General features: G+C 22.7%; 5 protein-coding genes across 5 annotated transcripts; 2 read left to right on the top strand and 3 right to left on the bottom strand.

The window, feature by feature from the left end:
* Positions 1–330: 330 nt before the first annotated feature.
* PVVCY_1300560 (triosephosphate isomerase, putative) lies at positions 331–1,429 on the bottom strand (the record flags this gene model as incomplete). Its single annotated transcript, XM_008623733.1, has 2 exons — positions 331–965; positions 1,318–1,429. The coding sequence occupies 2 exons, from the start codon at positions 1,427–1,429 to the stop codon at positions 331–333; spliced, it is 747 nt and encodes a 248-aa protein (XP_008621955.1).
* A 2,134-nt stretch (positions 1,430–3,563) lies between these two features.
* PVVCY_1300550 (vesicle-associated membrane protein, putative) lies at positions 3,564–4,468 on the bottom strand (the record flags this gene model as incomplete). The annotated part of the gene is made up of 2 exons (XM_008623732.1): positions 3,564–3,790; positions 3,991–4,468. The coding sequence occupies 2 exons, from the start codon at positions 4,466–4,468 to the stop codon at positions 3,564–3,566; spliced, it is 705 nt and encodes a 234-aa protein (XP_008621954.1).
* A 2,504-nt stretch (positions 4,469–6,972) lies between these two features.
* Positions 6,973–8,562, top strand: PVVCY_1300540 (leucine carboxyl methyltransferase, putative; the record flags this gene model as incomplete). Its single annotated transcript, XM_008623731.1, has 6 exons — positions 6,973–7,040; positions 7,171–7,259; positions 7,415–7,479; positions 7,562–7,624; positions 7,726–8,082; positions 8,215–8,562. 6 exons carry the CDS (start codon positions 6,973–6,975, stop codon positions 8,560–8,562), a joined length of 990 nt encoding a protein of 329 aa, XP_008621953.1.
* An 842-nt stretch (positions 8,563–9,404) lies between these two features.
* Positions 9,405–9,947, top strand: PVVCY_1300530 (conserved Plasmodium protein, unknown function; the record flags this gene model as incomplete). The annotated part of the gene is made up of 1 exon (XM_008623730.1): positions 9,405–9,947. The coding sequence occupies one exon, from the start codon at positions 9,405–9,407 to the stop codon at positions 9,945–9,947; it is 543 nt and encodes a 180-aa protein (XP_008621952.1).
* A 1,458-nt stretch (positions 9,948–11,405) lies between these two features.
* Positions 11,406–14,156, bottom strand: PVVCY_1300520 (CCAAT-binding transcription factor, putative; the record flags this gene model as incomplete). The annotated part of the gene is made up of 1 exon (XM_008623729.2): positions 11,406–14,156. One exon carries the CDS (start codon positions 14,154–14,156, stop codon positions 11,406–11,408), a length of 2,751 nt encoding a protein of 916 aa, XP_008621951.2.
* Between the last annotated feature and the right edge of the window lie 2,988 nt (positions 14,157–17,144).

The raw sequence follows: 17,144 nt of genomic DNA, 5'->3' as shown, positions 1-17,144 counted from the left end.
AGAAAATTTCATTACATGAATTAAAATCATTTTGAATGTAAATCATAACATGTGGGATGTTCCTTCCCCAAAATGCATATATACCAAATGCTTTTATCAAAGCCATATATAGTAACATACTTATGAATGTAAATTTAAAAGGACATATTGCGTGTACAAATTCATAGAGAACGAATATATACATACATATAATTATAGTATTGACAAAATAAGGAAAAAATAATGCCATAATTGATACTTGTTGGTAGTATCTTTTTTATTTTTTTATTATATTTTTCTTGTTTCTTTTTAGTGCATTTCTCTTATATACTTGTTGGTTTATTTTATTTTTTACATGGCAGATTTAATAATTTCAGTGAACGAGGTCTTTAATGAGCTTGTTCCAACTAAGAAACCATCGATGTCTTCTTGTTTAATTAATGAAGTACAATTTTCAACGCTAACACTACCTCCGTATAAAATTCTGATTTTATTTGCTTGAGCTTCACCGCATATTTCTTTTACAATTTTTCTAATTTCTTTATGAACTTCTTGTGCTTGTTCTGGTGTGGCTGTTTTTCCGGTTCCAATAGCCCATATGGGTTCATAAGCTAATATGACATTATCAAAATTTTCAATTAAATCAACAAAAGCTTTTACTTGTTTTGTGATTACTTCGATAGTTTTGTTGGCTTCTCTTTGTTCTAGTGATTCACCAAAGCATACAACAGCTTTTAAATTATTTTTGATAGCTTGTTGTAATTTTTGTCTTACATCTTCATCAGTTTCATTAAAGTATTTCCTTCTTTCAAAATGGCCAATTAGAACATATTCGATGTTTAAGTCTTTTGCAATTTCTGCACTAACTTCACCAGTATATGAACCATTGCCAAATTTTGAAACATTTTGAATACCTGTTCCTATTTTTTTATTTAATAAGCTTCTAGTAAGATCATAGTGTACACTTACAGGGAATACAACAACATCTAAAATTGGTTAGGAAATAAATTGTAAAAAAATATAGAAAATATATTAAGATATCATGAATAGTTGGAAAAAATATATGCGTATATACATATATGCAAGTATGGAAAATACACTGCTCAATTAATAATGCTAATGTGATTTCATAGATAAACGTGAATATACAAAATCATTTGAACGTGAAAAAAATAAGCGATGAAATCCCTTAAATTGTTATATTATAAATATGCAATATAGGGTGGCAATAGTGACTAATATTATGTAGCATTATCATTAAGTATATATGTATAAAGATATGGCTACACATGTAGAGATAAAATGAATGGCACAATATAATATACTTCTTTTATATACCTAGTTTGGTTGGATCGAAATCCACTGTATTAAAACTGTCTGCCAAGGTTTTTATACTATCCTTGGTACCATTACATTTCCAGTTAGCAGATACAAAATATTTTCTTGCCATTTTTAAAATCAAAATAAAATATATGTTTAAATATTTTTATATTAAAATAAGGATATGTTTTTTATTTAAAATATTAATTATATTTATATATATTAAAAGAAGGAAAGCAGGGATTTATTTTCTATTAAAAAAAATATTTTTAAATAGTGATCAGGATAATTATATTTTAAATAAAATATTTTAATATAGAAAGCCAAAATAGTTGTATTTTAAAGGACTTTAAATTGGTAAAAAAATGCATGAAAGAAATTTATCAAAATTAAAGAAAAAATAATTAAATAATATAAGGATGATAAAGTAGAAATTAATATAAATACCACAGGAACAAACTCTATACTATAAAAACATGAATATACAATAACCACGTGCAAATAGTAGGAATTTTATGGCACGGTACAATATTGAAGAAATCACTATATATGGAAATAGAAAATATAGTGCTGTACTTCTTTTTTTTCTCGCTTTATAATATGTTAAAAAAATATATCCATTTAAAGCTATAATTTATAGAGAATATAAATTTCCATATTTTTAATTAAATATATGTGCATTTTTACTTTTATGGAATTTTTCTATACAAATTGTCGTGTGATCTGTTTGATATTAATTTGTTCATAATTTTATATCTATTTATTTATAAGTTCATTTTCGCAATTAATTTTGTTATGTTATTATAATGCCATTAATTATGAAACGTTACACGAAAAATTATGAGCCTAAAGGTTTTTATATATTATTAATTTTAGTCTGATGCATGCTATTATTTTAAAAATAAAAAATATATTTTTATATCTTTCCATATATACTGATAAAATAATATATATACTTTGGCAAATTGTATAAGAAAAAGCTACAGTGCCAAAAAAAATGCTTGAACTTATTTCTTTTATTTAAGTATGTCACTTATATAGAGAGAAGAAAATTTATTAGGATATACAAACTGGTGTGGTAAAATGTGGTTAACACTTTTAAAAATAATAATTAGCTCACTATATAGTACTGTAATGAACTTTTTTTATAATATCTCAATAAAACACCATCATATAAAATATAGGGTTCGTGTGTAATACTATATAATGTGAATATATTTTTGTGTGAACAAAATTTCGATGTATATAGACATGCATATAGCCCAAAAGGGGTATGTGTGTGCGCATTATATACACTCAGGGTTGTATTGCTTTGCATATTATTATTACTAAGCAAGTAGTAATAGTTTATTATTATTGCTACTCTATTATATTTTTCGTTTTTTTTTAATTATTTGAAGGCTGTATAATTGTAAAATAGTTGGTATTATTTCAAAAACAAAAAAACTTATGCGTAACCTTGTTATCAAATATATGTGCAAAGGTGTTCATTAAAAATGTAGAGCCAACTACATTATAAAAAAAAAATGTGCAATAATATATATATAAATATATACATATGTACATGCCGTTTTTTAAGAAAAAAAAATATATCATTTTATTTATATTATTTATACATTTTTTAATAAATAATATATTAATATATAATATAACAATAAAATACTAATATAAAAAACATTAATACAATAAAAGAATTTAAATTATAAAAAAATAGGCATGCGCATATATATATAAATGTATATAAACTATCATGTTATTAAAAAGAAGAAACATAAGATAAATGAAAAGAAGGATAAATATAAGTAGTTTTATATATGCATAATACAAATATTATATGCAATTAGGAAATAAAAATAAATAAATGTACACAATATATAATATTTTTTTTCCTTTTAAATGTTAATAAAATATATATACTTACTGTCTCATATTCATATTGTGTGCGAATTATTTAAGTGGTTTTCAAAAAAATTATGATATATATATATGTATATATATGTATTTTAAAATAAAACAAAGAGAAGTATTTAATTTGTATATATATTATTTTTGGTGTATCGTGGCGATAAGATAGTATATCCACAATCAAATGCGTTTAAATTATGATCATACTTAATAATATTATAGGCTTTGGTATTCTTGAAGTAATACATTTTTATATTTAACTTGTTTTTTTTCGATACTAGTCCGTGGTTCTTATATTATTAAAATTAATATGACTATAATACATGATTGTGTTATATTTCTCCATAAAAAAATAATAATTACCAATAGCCCATACTCTTTGTCACAATAGCTATTATAACGATAATTATAGGTATTAATTTACTGTCAATAAAGAATTTACTACCATTGTTACCATATGCTTTCAATTGGTTTTTTAAACTTTCGTTTTCTTTTTCTAATGCCACTTTTTGTTTATCTACAAAAACACAATAATTTAAAAGTTCGTGATATTTTCTCTGCATGCTCGGCAAGCTTCCTTTTAATCCTAAAAAAATGAAGAAATAATAAAATATAAAAAGTTAACGAGAAATAAATGAAAACAATAGTGACAATGATGAGAAGATGATGTATACACATATAAGCATGTGAAAATAATTATGGATATTTCACATGTTGGAACATAACAAAAAAGTGCAAATGTGAATTTGTCATATATCTGAGAATGATTTTGTTTTAATATATTACCATCATCTGGATTCATGCCATTATCCGCATAATTTAAATTATGATTTTTATGATTCATGTCTGAAAGAGGATTATTATTAGATGGTAAATATGAGTGTGGTAATTTACTTGAACTTTCATCATTTAATACAACTACAAGTTTATGATCTTGTATTTCACTTTTATTAACTGTGACCCAAAACTGTTTATCAACAGTTGTATCATTATCGACATTTAAGCATTGAACTTGAAATTTATCATTTGATATATTATCTTTATCTGATAATGGCTGTAAAATTATTTGAATGTCTATTGTCTCTCTTACATTAATTAGCCCAAAAGATGGCCTAACTAAATAGTTATTTGGAGCAGTTGTTTTTATTTTAAATGCGACTTTTCTATCACTTATATTTTCTAACTTAACTACTTGTGTAACTGCTTGAAAATGTACAAGAGGGAATTCAATATTTTTTTCGGGAGTAACTCTTAGTAGTTTCATTTTTTATACTATAATTTGTAAATGTTTATTTATATTAGTGTGTTATTAGTTTTTTCTTCCCTTTCCTATTTCACTTTTATTTAACATTTAATTTTGTATTGTGAAACCAAGACGATTCTTTCTGTTCCCCCTTTCAAGGTCAATTCGATATTCTTTTTGGAAGAAAGTCTCAATTTGTAAACCGATATTTTGTCACTTTATTATATACTCTGTTACGAAAATTCCCAATAATAAAATACACAAATATATGCATGAATGAATGTAAAACACCTTAATTAGGAAAATTATTCCATATATAAAAAAATAAATGGTTGATGCTTTATATTAATGAATGTACTATAAATAATTTATGGCGTGTGATAATAAATAATTATATATGTATATATTGTTATACGTAAAAATGAATGAGTATATAATAGCATATAATACTTGTATGACTTATATATACATTTTGATGTTTTTGGTTCTTTTATCAATCCATTTTTAAGCAAATAATTTGTTTTATGATAAAAAAAAATATATTAAAATATATATAATAAAATTATCACCTTAATATAAAAGTAAAAAAAAAAAAAAAAAAAATATAAAAATAAATAAATGTATATTAAGATAAAAGCCATACAAAGTTTTACACAAATAATCGTAAAAATTAATGATTTTCAATAAATTTTCCTTACATTAAAAAATTGAAAAAAGGCTTTATAATAAAAAAAAATATAATAAAAATTAAATGGGAATAATTCCTTATATAGGTAAAATACAAATGTGCGCATATGTAAATTATTATTATATACAAGGCAAAATATAGTCATAATATGTATGCATTATATGTAATATATTTTAATATATAAATATACGAGTTATATTAGCGTAAATATATATACGTAAAAAACAATATAATTATGCAAACATAAAAAATCGTTATGAGCATGAAAATTGGAAAATTTTATGAAAATGAGGAAAAATTTAATATATTAAAAATATGAGCAATACCATAATATTTTTTGGAAATGCGAATTTAACATGTATCTTTGCACATATTTTGTGATAATAAAAAATTTATATTATATAAGAGTTTTCCACTTTATATAATATATTTTAAATATATGTTAAAAAAATGTAACAAAAGATAAGGGAAATGTATTATTTATTATTATTTTTTTTTTGCGTAATGAGAGACATGTTTGTCAAAAATGCTTATGTTTAAATATACGCATAAACATAAAAAAGGATATGTATTTTAGTTGAATAAAATGAAAAATGCCGAAAATATGTACGCAATCATTATATATGTATTATACATCATTTAAAAAATTAAGGTTGTAAAACAAAAATAAATGTTATTATAAATTCAATAGCAAAATCGGCAAAATTATTTGCGTACATATCTGGTAAGAGATAATAATGGGTGGTAGGAAAATGACACATTATATTATGATATTTAACCATTTATGAAAAGAATACTCTTTCTTTTAATTTGAAAATACTAAATTAAATAAACAAAGATTGGGATATAATAATATAGTGGAATATTGAAATGGTATATTTATATGGGTATAGTAATGTATTTTATGTATTCCATTATTTTGAAATATATGTTTTTTCTTATATTTCAATTTTTGTATTTAAACCGTTGGTTTTTGAAAAGACCTGAACATAAAACTAACCAATTAATCTTATTTCCCCACATAAAAATTGTCCAATGTCGTCATATTTTTGTAATACTATTATTATATGTGCATACGATCCTTTTTATGAATTTACACAGACAGAAAGGTGATGTTTTATATACGTATAAGTGTTGAAAAAAAGGTTAAAATATAATATTCATCAATTTAAAATACTTGAATACGACGATTGTTTTTTTTAGAGCCCTTGATCTTTTCCATTTATCTTTGGAATATCTTTTTATATTATTTCAAATAATATGTTTCTATTACTATATATTCAATGGAAAATAAATGTAGATAATTTATCATATGTGATAATCGTACCCATTTCCAGTGTTCATATTATTTTGGTGTATTTCGGAACATAAATATACGAATTGTGTGAATTTATCCTAAAACAAATATATAAAAATTGCAATAAAACAATTAAAAGAGTAAATATAAAAATAATGTGCTAATATAAAGGTGATTTATTAATTTTGAGAATAAAATAAAAAATTATCATAACACTTAACTTTTATATTTTGCTTTAAAAATGGATGAAAAAAAATCTATAAATTAATTACTATATATATCGTTGAAAACTATAATTAAAAAATATATGTATTGGTATATTACATTTTTATAAAAATAATATTATTTATAAACTAGAATAAAAGTAGAAATTTAAAAATATAGCAATGCTTTTATATTTAAAAGCAAATAATCTGTGATTGTAATTTTGCTATAATTATTTACAAGATTGGATAAAAAATATAAATTTAAAAAGATATCTTATTTTTCATTAAATCCCAATATTATAACACGTAAAAAAAACAAACAACTTTACTAAAGATGGATTGTACAGAATCATCCAATAAAAATGTTCAAGGAACAACATACGAAGCATCTAGTAGTAAACTGTATACTTAAAAAAATATATTCATAACATAGAGAAACCCAAATCCTTTTTAAAAATAAACACATATAAACAAAATATTATTAATTTATTTAGCTATGTTAATGTATAATTTATGTTTTATTTTCGTTCAGATCTGCGATCGAATTGGGATATTATGATGACCCATATATGCAATATTTTGTTAAGAGGATGGAGAGGAGAAGCCCTCTAATAAATAGAGGTACATAGAAAATACATAAAGTTATATTGCGATAGTTTTTGATTTCATAGCTTTTTCTTATTTTAAAATTGTAGATTTTTTTCTGAAACATCATTATATGCACATAAATAGTTTTTATATATTTTATTCTTCTTTTTTTACTTATATTTTGTAAGGTTACTATTCTCGTGTTGCCGGGGTACGGAAATACATCGATCTGTTTGTTAAATCAATAGGGAATGTAATAGAAAAAACTCGGTATATAAATTATATTAATGTGTGCGTATTTATATACAAACATCCAAGCATTATTCTTTTTTCAGGATGAAATAGTTCAGGTAGTAAATATAGGGGCTGGATTGGATCCAATGTTTTTTTGGATATATGTAAGCAAACAAATATAAGGTGTTTACGCTATATTACAGGCATATTATATATGATAACATCAAGAGATATATGCATGATTATATATTTTTTTTGCTAATAGGAACATTATAAAAATGTTAAATACTACGAACTAGACTTTTATGAGGTGCTAAATAAAAAAACAAAAATAATAAATAATGTTGAATTATTAAAAAAATGTTTAATAAGTAAAGACAAGGGTGTACAAAATGAAAAGGATCTTATAAATTGTGAAAATTATAAAATGGTTTCTTTTGATTTAAATAATCCAAGTTCGATGGAAACAAAATTAACAAATAGTGGTTTTGATGTTTCACTACCAACTATATTTTTATCTGAATGTGTTTTTATTTATTTAGAAGTTGAAAGCAGCGATAATTTAATTAAAACCTTAAGTGGCCTTATGAAAAACATCGCATGTGTAATTGTATACGAACAAGTAATACTATGCATATTTAATAATACTTTGAATTTGTTCATTCTATATTTATAGGGTTTATATTAATTATCTTTGTCTATATTTCTGACCCATAGTTTGATCATAATTTCACTTTTATTTTCTTTTTTTTAGTTTAACCCCAATACCGCATTTGGGACAATAATGATAAACTACTTTAATCAGAGAGGAATAACTTTAAAAAGTATACACAAATACAACAGTTTAGAATTACAAATTGAAAGATATAAAAATTTAGGATGGTCCAATGTGTATATAAATGATATGAACGAAATATATGATTATCATATAAGCTTCGAAGAAAAAAAAAAAATAGAAAAAATCGAAATGTTTGATGAGTTTGAGGAATGGAGATTATTCCAAAATCATTATTTCATACTGGTTGCTTTTAATTGCCATAAAAATATATATTCTAATAAATTAAAGGCGTTTTTGGAAAATAAAAAAGCAAAAGGAGGATAAATAATTGACGCTATATATTGCGAAAAGCAAATATTTAAATTCGACGATACCTTTTTATCGTATTCTATATGCATCGTTAATTTTTTTTGTTCATACGACAATGTTTGTATATATATACGCGTATTGTTCATATTTATGACATTGTTAAGTTTTTCCACATATTAAAACAATTTTTGATAAACTTAATTTAAAAATTATAATTTTTAATTTATTTCGAAAAAAAAGATAAAAAGTTAAGGATGTGTATATATACTAATATATTTGAAAATCCATAAATTAAGCAAAAACAAAAAAAGAATAAAAATTTGTATAAATCAGGAATTGTTTGGTATATATTTTTTTGTTCATTTTCCAGCGGTTTATGTTGAATATTTGGCAATCATTATGCATATATAATAATGCATAGCAAAAAATTATACACTTATAGTAAAAAAAAATATATATAACATAACGCATTATAAATATACAATTAAAAGTAAAATGTACAAAAAAATACAAAAATTAATTAAATAATAAAATCGAAAAATCTAGAAATAAGATATAACACGTAAAACATGAAAATGTAAGTGAAAAAACATTTTTGTATAATTATTTTAAGCATTCAATAAAGAAAATGTGTAAAAATTAAAGATAAAGGAAAAAAAAAAAAAAAGTCATTACAATTGTGCTAGGATAGTAGTAATACATTATATTTTCGCGAGAAGAAGATTATATAAATAAAATACGAAGAATTTATAGTAAATAAATATATATAACAAAGCCTTTAAATATTATAAATTATGTTATAGCAGTTTTATATTATATTTATCCTTATTATTTAGTATTTGCCATTTTCAATAAGAATGTTTATATTTCACAACGCGCAGCATTATTTCAATGCCTTTCGGAATCTCAATGGCTGCTATACAGATAATAAGTTATTGAAATATTTTTTTAAAAAAAGTTACAACAATTGGTTTAATGACCCAAGTCAATATAACTATTATTTTATATCCTATTATGCTTCAGCAATATCCATTGCTGTTGTTTTACGCAACTTATTATTTAATCCTGATGTGCATTTTAGAAGGCAAGATAAACGACGAAATATAATTGATAGATATCAGCATCATGCCTATTCGCTTCCGTATTATAACCATTGGTTAAGAAATTTCAGTCAGTCATTTAAAAGTAGTGTGATAGACAATGAACCAGATTATCAGGAGGTCGATCCTTTATCCTTTAGGCCCAAAAGAACCTTATTTTATGGACGATTTCCATTTTTTTTTGAAATTCCCAAATATAATGTAGATGATCCATATCACGAAAAAAATTCACACAAATATATGCAGGAATATTACACAAATATTGGTTATATTCCCGCAATTGAAAACGCTGAGGAATAAGTAAAGGATGATTTTTCTCATTATTTATAACTCACTGTATGTATCCATAATTAGGATTATATATATGCATAATATTTATAATTGTATTATTACCAATTGAATATTTCCAGCACCTATTAAAATTATAAGTTATAAAAATATAAGTAAAGACTATCAAATATGCTTTGCATTATTTCCCCTAAAATTTATGCATACCGCATATGCGTATGTTTGTAAAATATTCATTCATTATGCCTGTATATTCTGTATATTTTTCATTACGCGTGTAATGTTGTTATACGCATATTATAGCCTCACGAATTAGCTTATAACTATTTCAACTTTTTGTTTTTTTTATTGTGTTAATAATTTGAATTTATATTCTCGAAGCAAATTTATGCTCATTTGTGATATTACATTTTAAAACAATATAAACCTTAAAATGCTTCAAAAAATATAAAAATAAACATATTATTTATTTATGCATACAACTAAATGATTAAATTAAGAAAAAGTGTTATATGTTTTATTAATCATAAATATTAAAAAAGACAGCCTTTTACATTTGTTTTTTTAAAGGGTAGTGTTAAATTGACACAATTCCAAAAAGAAAAATAGTTTTGTTCATTTTATTGAAGAACTTCAATTCACCGTTTCACTATTGCGTGATTTTTATTATAATAAATTAAAAAGGTTTATAAAAATATTTAGGATAATGTTTAAATATAGTTATATGTATATGCAAAAAACAAAAAAAGGAAAAAAATTATATCCCTCTATGTATATGAAATAAAAAAGATACTAATATAGATTTGATATATTTATAAGTAACAAAGAAGTTTAACTTAGATAGGAATAGACATTCTATTGTTTATATAACACAAATGTTAAATAAAAAATTACAAGGATAAAAAAATAAATAATAAAATAATAATAAATATATGATAAAGAGACATAGCATTCAACTTATTTAAAAAATATTTACTTGTGTTAATTTATTATTTGTTGTTTCGCTAGTTTCCTCTTTATTATTTCATTGTTTGTATATTTTATTACTATTTCTATATGGTTATTTACTTTTCCTCCTGTGCTTGTACAAACAAATTCCAAAAATGCATAAAATATGCATATATATGTGTTGGTATATGTGTATGCGCCAATATAAACAATGCGTAGGTATGTTAAAAATACCTGTTTACATGAATAATAGCGCATTGCAAATTTTAATAATTATATATTAATTTATCAATAATAGTAAAAATATTGTGGAAGTAAAAAAAATAAAAAAAAACTAATACCAGCAGTATAATTTATGCTGAAAATAGGGAGAATAATTTTCTATACGGGTATTAATGTCTACATCTGCATCTTTATAAATAGATAGCACATATAAAAGTGTATGTGCTTTTTTTTTGCTCTTTTTATATCTTGCCCTATGTATTGAGTCTGCTTTTGCAGATTTAACGCCGGTTTGGCGAGCTACTTTGGATTAAAATTGCATATATATGCATTATCATTAATTGAATATTGGGGAGCTTGCTGATAAGATAAGAGCTGAAAATTAGGATTGATGTGAGCATTCGGATCAATATTAAGTTTAATATTAGATTGAATTAATGGTTGAATATTTGGCATATTAATATTGTTCAAATGAGTATGCATAACATCATTATTATTATTATTGTTATTATCTATATTTTGATTAATTAGATTGATGGATGTATTTTTTGGTATGCCTGTTTCTGGATTATTTATAATATCGCTTAAAATGTTTTCATCGATATTATTTAATCCCGAACCCCCAATCAATGAATTAAATTTGTTATTTATTGAATTGTTCATGTGCTTTGTATGTGTTAGATTTAGCTGATTGCTATTATTATTATATTTATTTTCATATTGAGTATTTACTTTATTACTTAATGATCGTCTTATATTATTGTTTGGGGCATTATGGTTATTATTAATATGATTATTTATTAATTGGCTAGATGGTATTTGACTGGTCATCATTTTATTGTTTATCATTTGTTTAGTAGATACAGCATTATTGCTTAAAATACTACTATTCAATCGATTTCCATTTAATCGGCTATTACCAATAATACCATCATTTAAATGAACCTCATTTAGTAAATCTTCATTTGTTCGATTCTCTTTTGAAATAATATTATTTATGTTATGATTATTCGAGTCAGTTATTTGATTTATATGAGAATAATAATGGTTATTATGGCAAATTGTATTTAGGTTATTACCGGAAATATGAGCATTGTTAACGTTTCGATTTCCAATATTATTTGTATTGTCTATATTAGAATTTTTAGTTACAGATGCAGAATTATTTTGTGTATTTGTATTATTATTTAATTTATAATAATTATTTAAAATGTCTTTGTTTAAGTCAGAATTTGTTTGATTTTGCATTGAATTTAAGTTTATCAATTCGTTATTATAATTATCAGGAATTGTATTATTAATAGCATTATTAAAATCATTCAAAACAATGCTGTTATGTTTGACAATATGATTTTGATTAATTATATTATTTTGATGAATTGAGTTATTGTACTTAGGGATGTTATTATTTTTGCTATTATTATTTTTTTTAGTTATCCTATTTACCGATATGTTATTTTTTAGATCTTTTTGTGTCATATTTTTAATTACCATGTTAGGAAAATCAGCATTATTCATATTGTTGTTCATACCATAGAAAGAATGATACATTGCAGTATCGTGCATATTCATAGTTTTTGTATTCATAGTATTTTTGGAGTTTATCATATATCCAATTTGATTTCCATTAGAAACATTAATTAAATTATTATTTGATTTACTTGAAGAGTTATTATTATGATAATTGTTATAAGCATTATAACCGTGTTGTGATTTTATATGATGGTCAATATTTTCTTCATCATTTTTATTATTTTGATAATTTTGTAAATTTGGAAGCATGCCATTTATATGCATGTCTTGTACGTGTTTATAATTTGAAAGAAAATTGGAACTGTTCTTCTTTAACATATTATTATTTATTCCATTGTATGATGTTTGAGTTGTATGCATATTTAAATTTAGATTTGAATTATGGCTATCATTTTCTAGAGAGTTATTACAAGCCATATTAATGGGATATATACTATTGGCGGTGTTATTATTATATCTGTTTGGTGTGAAATCATTGGCTCCTGATAAGTTGGTAATGCTCATGGGCCTTTCAGATAGACCATTTTCAAAAATGTCGCTTTGAGGATTGTTTGGATTATTAACAATACCATCATTAGAATTGTTTAACATATTTTTTACGTATTCTTCATTATAATAATTTTCTTTATTATTAACATCATACATATTAAAATGTGAATAATCATTCATCTCGTTATTATTTGCATTGGGTTCATTCATCGAAAAGTTGTTATTGTTAATTTGGTCGTTATTAATATAATATTTTGAGATATCATCAATATTATGCATATTTATATTATTATTATAATTTGATATATTTTTTGTATTTCGATTTTTAACTCGTGAATCTGTTCGAATTACAGGGCTTATATTTTCTTCATACAGGCCTGAGGTTCTAGTAGGATTTTTTTTGTTATTGATATGAGCAGTTGGAGTTCCAATTTGATTAGTATTTCTTTTAATGAGTCTATTGGAAATATTTTCATTATTATGGATGTAGGGATTGATATTAATAGGAAAATTATTAGTATCGCCCAATAATGAATTCTTAATTATATTATCTTGATCATTAATATTATAGATCGAGCTCAAATTAGTAGTTGATTTACTAAAAAGGCTAGTATTATTTGAATAATCAATCATATATGAATTATTAGAATTCGCTATATTAGATATATTTAATGAATTAATATTTTGATTATCTTCATCGAGGTGTGATGAATTAATGTTATAATATTGTTTCATCATATCAAAATTAATTTTATTTGAGTTTTTTTTTGAATTTTCTTTATAATTTAAATTTGAATATTTAATTCTATCTTCTATAGATATTAAATCTATTAAAAAATCAAAAATATCTTTTCGACAAGCAGCTGCTATAACGTCCTGTCTTTGCAATGTCCTCCTTTTATTTTCTTCTGTATATTGCCACGCATATCTAGTAAACTCCATAATAAACAACTCGCATGCTTTAGCTAACAACACAGGTGTGTCAGCAGAAATCATTTGATTATTTTTTATTTTCTCATCTTCTTTCATAATTTTTTTTATTCGAGATATAGGCAACTGATGTGTTTTTAATTCTTCTGGGGTAATGTTTATTATATCATCCAGCTGATTTTTCCAGAATGTGTTCATATCATCCGATTTCATATTATTATTATCCATAACAGCATATATATATATACATATATATGTGGATTGGCGTATATGTGCTTGGGTATGGAAATAAAAAATTGTCTCATTAGAAATAAAGAGAATAAATCGAAAGTGGCAATAAATGAAAGCAAAGTAAAAGAAATGAAAGTAAAATGAAATAAACGAATAGGAAATATAATATAATAAAATTCCGCCTGAAATAATTCAAAAAATTACAATATAATCAATAGTATAATAATATCAATACAAATATGTACAACAATAAAAATGTTTATTATGTCTACATATAGAACATCAAAAAAAATGTTTTCTCTTAATTTTATAGCATAATGTTATTTAAAATCAAAAAAGAAATAAGAAATTGCACCCAATACATCAGGGTAAATATGTATTAGTATTAATAAAATGAAATAAACAAATTAATGCGAATATGCAAGATGATTTATTTTCCCATTAAACAAAAATATAATAATAGCACGTATACATGCAAAGTGTGTATATATGTGCATATGTAAATGTATGAATATTTGTTATATTTAAGCTGCTAATTAGAAACATAAATAACTTTATCTGTTTAATATTTTTTTGCAGTATATAACATAAAAATCATTATCACACAAATTAATAAATTATCATTTAGATATCAAAAAAAAATATAGTTTTTTTTGAATTTATACAAATGTATTACCTTTGGTTACACATATTGTGTTTCTGTAGTTTTGTAAAAAACATATACACATAATAGTTTTAAAAAAAGAAATGCATTAACTAGATTATGTAAATACATTGTGTACATATTTTTGATCATATTTATTCTCGATTATTCCTTTTTCATGTTTTATTCTAGAATTGTAGAGAATCTAATAGAATCATATGAAATAATTTTTTCATTAATACATAAAAAAATGTATATTCATGCAAATATTTCTTGCAAATTGTGATACTTCTATTTAATCGTTTTAATAAGTATTTATTCAAACATTATGAAATTATTAAAATGCTGATTATACATTTTTTTAAATAAAAATTTTTTTTATTTTTCGTACACTTTTAAGTACAGAACTATCATTAAAAAAAAAATATAATCATGCAAAAATCAATCTTTGTATGCATATGATATATGCCGAAATTAGTTCATAAACTATTTTTCTAATATGCTTTTTTTCAAAAAAATTATTAAGGTACACACATATATAATTTAAGTCAGTGTGCAACCAAGGAAAAAATATATTCATATATTTTTTATGCATACATAATGCATATTAAGTGGATAATTAGATGGTTTTTTGGCTGTCATTTTAAAAAAAATAATGGGATATTAAAAAAATATAAATAGATAAAAAAGTGCATCTATAAAATCTGTATATAAAACGATAAAGTATACAACAAATATAAATTTAGGTAAAAAAAGAAACATATACATATAATTAAAATAAAAAAATAAGATGAATTTTTATTCATAATGTTTTGTTTTCTCATATGTATGCTGTTCAACCCTTTTTAAATTTAATATATAAATTACATATATGCATACAAAAATAAAAAGATTAAAGCACACAGGTTCACAAATTTGTTAAAGGTTAATATTCATAAAAATCTATAATTTAATAAAATAGAAGGATAATATGAAATTAATATCATAAAAAATAAATATATATTATATTTTTTGAAAAATAAAACGTTTTTAAGAAGAAAAAATGCTTCAAATAAAAGAAAAGATACCTTATAAGAAGGAAAAATAAAGATAGGATAAGGGAGATATACTCGTGCATATACACATTACATATTTTATGTAATCGTCACAATTTATAGCAAAACAAAATACTTAATGTAATAGTATACTTGTTTTATAAAACAATAAGTCGAATCTAATAAGCATACATACATATGTGCAGTATATGCTTGAGCCCATACATTATGTATGTTTAAATTCATACGAATATGCTTGTATGTATATGCATAATGCATGTAAGATAATATACAAAAGATAAAAAAGGTATAATCTACACTTGATATTTCACAATTATTTTATAAAAAAAAGTGTATATAATTATCCATATGTGAATAAATAATAATATTTATGTTTTTTACACGTTTTAAGGCAACTTGTTATAATATAAACTATATTAACACTTGATATGGTTTATTTATTTGGGGTTTACAACGAATAAAATATGCATAAATATTTTTCTATATGTTGTTAAAACCAAACAAATTCATGGCTGGTTAATAATATGTATATGCATATATTTAATAGAAAAATAAGGAATGTGTGAAATTACGAATGGAGATAAAATTGCTTAATTTATCTGCTTTCTTTTCTTTTTTTATTTTAATTTTTGGTTATTTTCACTTTAATATGTTTGATACAAATATTTTAAAATATATCACAAATTTACTATAATTCCCAAAATTAAATAAATTATCATATCCAATATAAATGGAACAATAAAACAAAATAATGTTGTTATAAAAAAAAATCAAAATCACATTATATATTTAACATAGGGTTTTGTTAATTTATAATTGTTATATGTGTTTATCATTTATGTGTATTTATAAGACAAATATATTTGCTACATAATTTGTATGAATATATATAATATTTATACCTATTGCATGTCTACATAATTGATATATATACTATATGAAGATATATGAAAAGGGAAAAATGTGCATTCTTATTAATTATTCACAAATAAGTAAAAAGAACCCCAAACAAAAAGTTAAAGATATTTATATTGAACTTTTCAGGATTATTTTATGTTTTTAAATTATAACGTTTTCAAGGAATTTTATAAAATCACATAACAAATATTTGTGTGTAACTAAAAAGGGAAACGACCCTTTTTTCTTTAAATATATTTA

Source organism: Plasmodium vinckei (genome assembly GCF_900681995.1).
Source record: "Plasmodium vinckei vinckei genome assembly, chromosome: PVVCY_13".
NCBI lineage: Eukaryota > Apicomplexa > Aconoidasida > Haemosporida > Plasmodiidae > Plasmodium > Plasmodium vinckei.
Note: the sequence above shows the minus strand (reverse complement) of the source record. Positions and strands in the feature narration are given on the sequence as shown.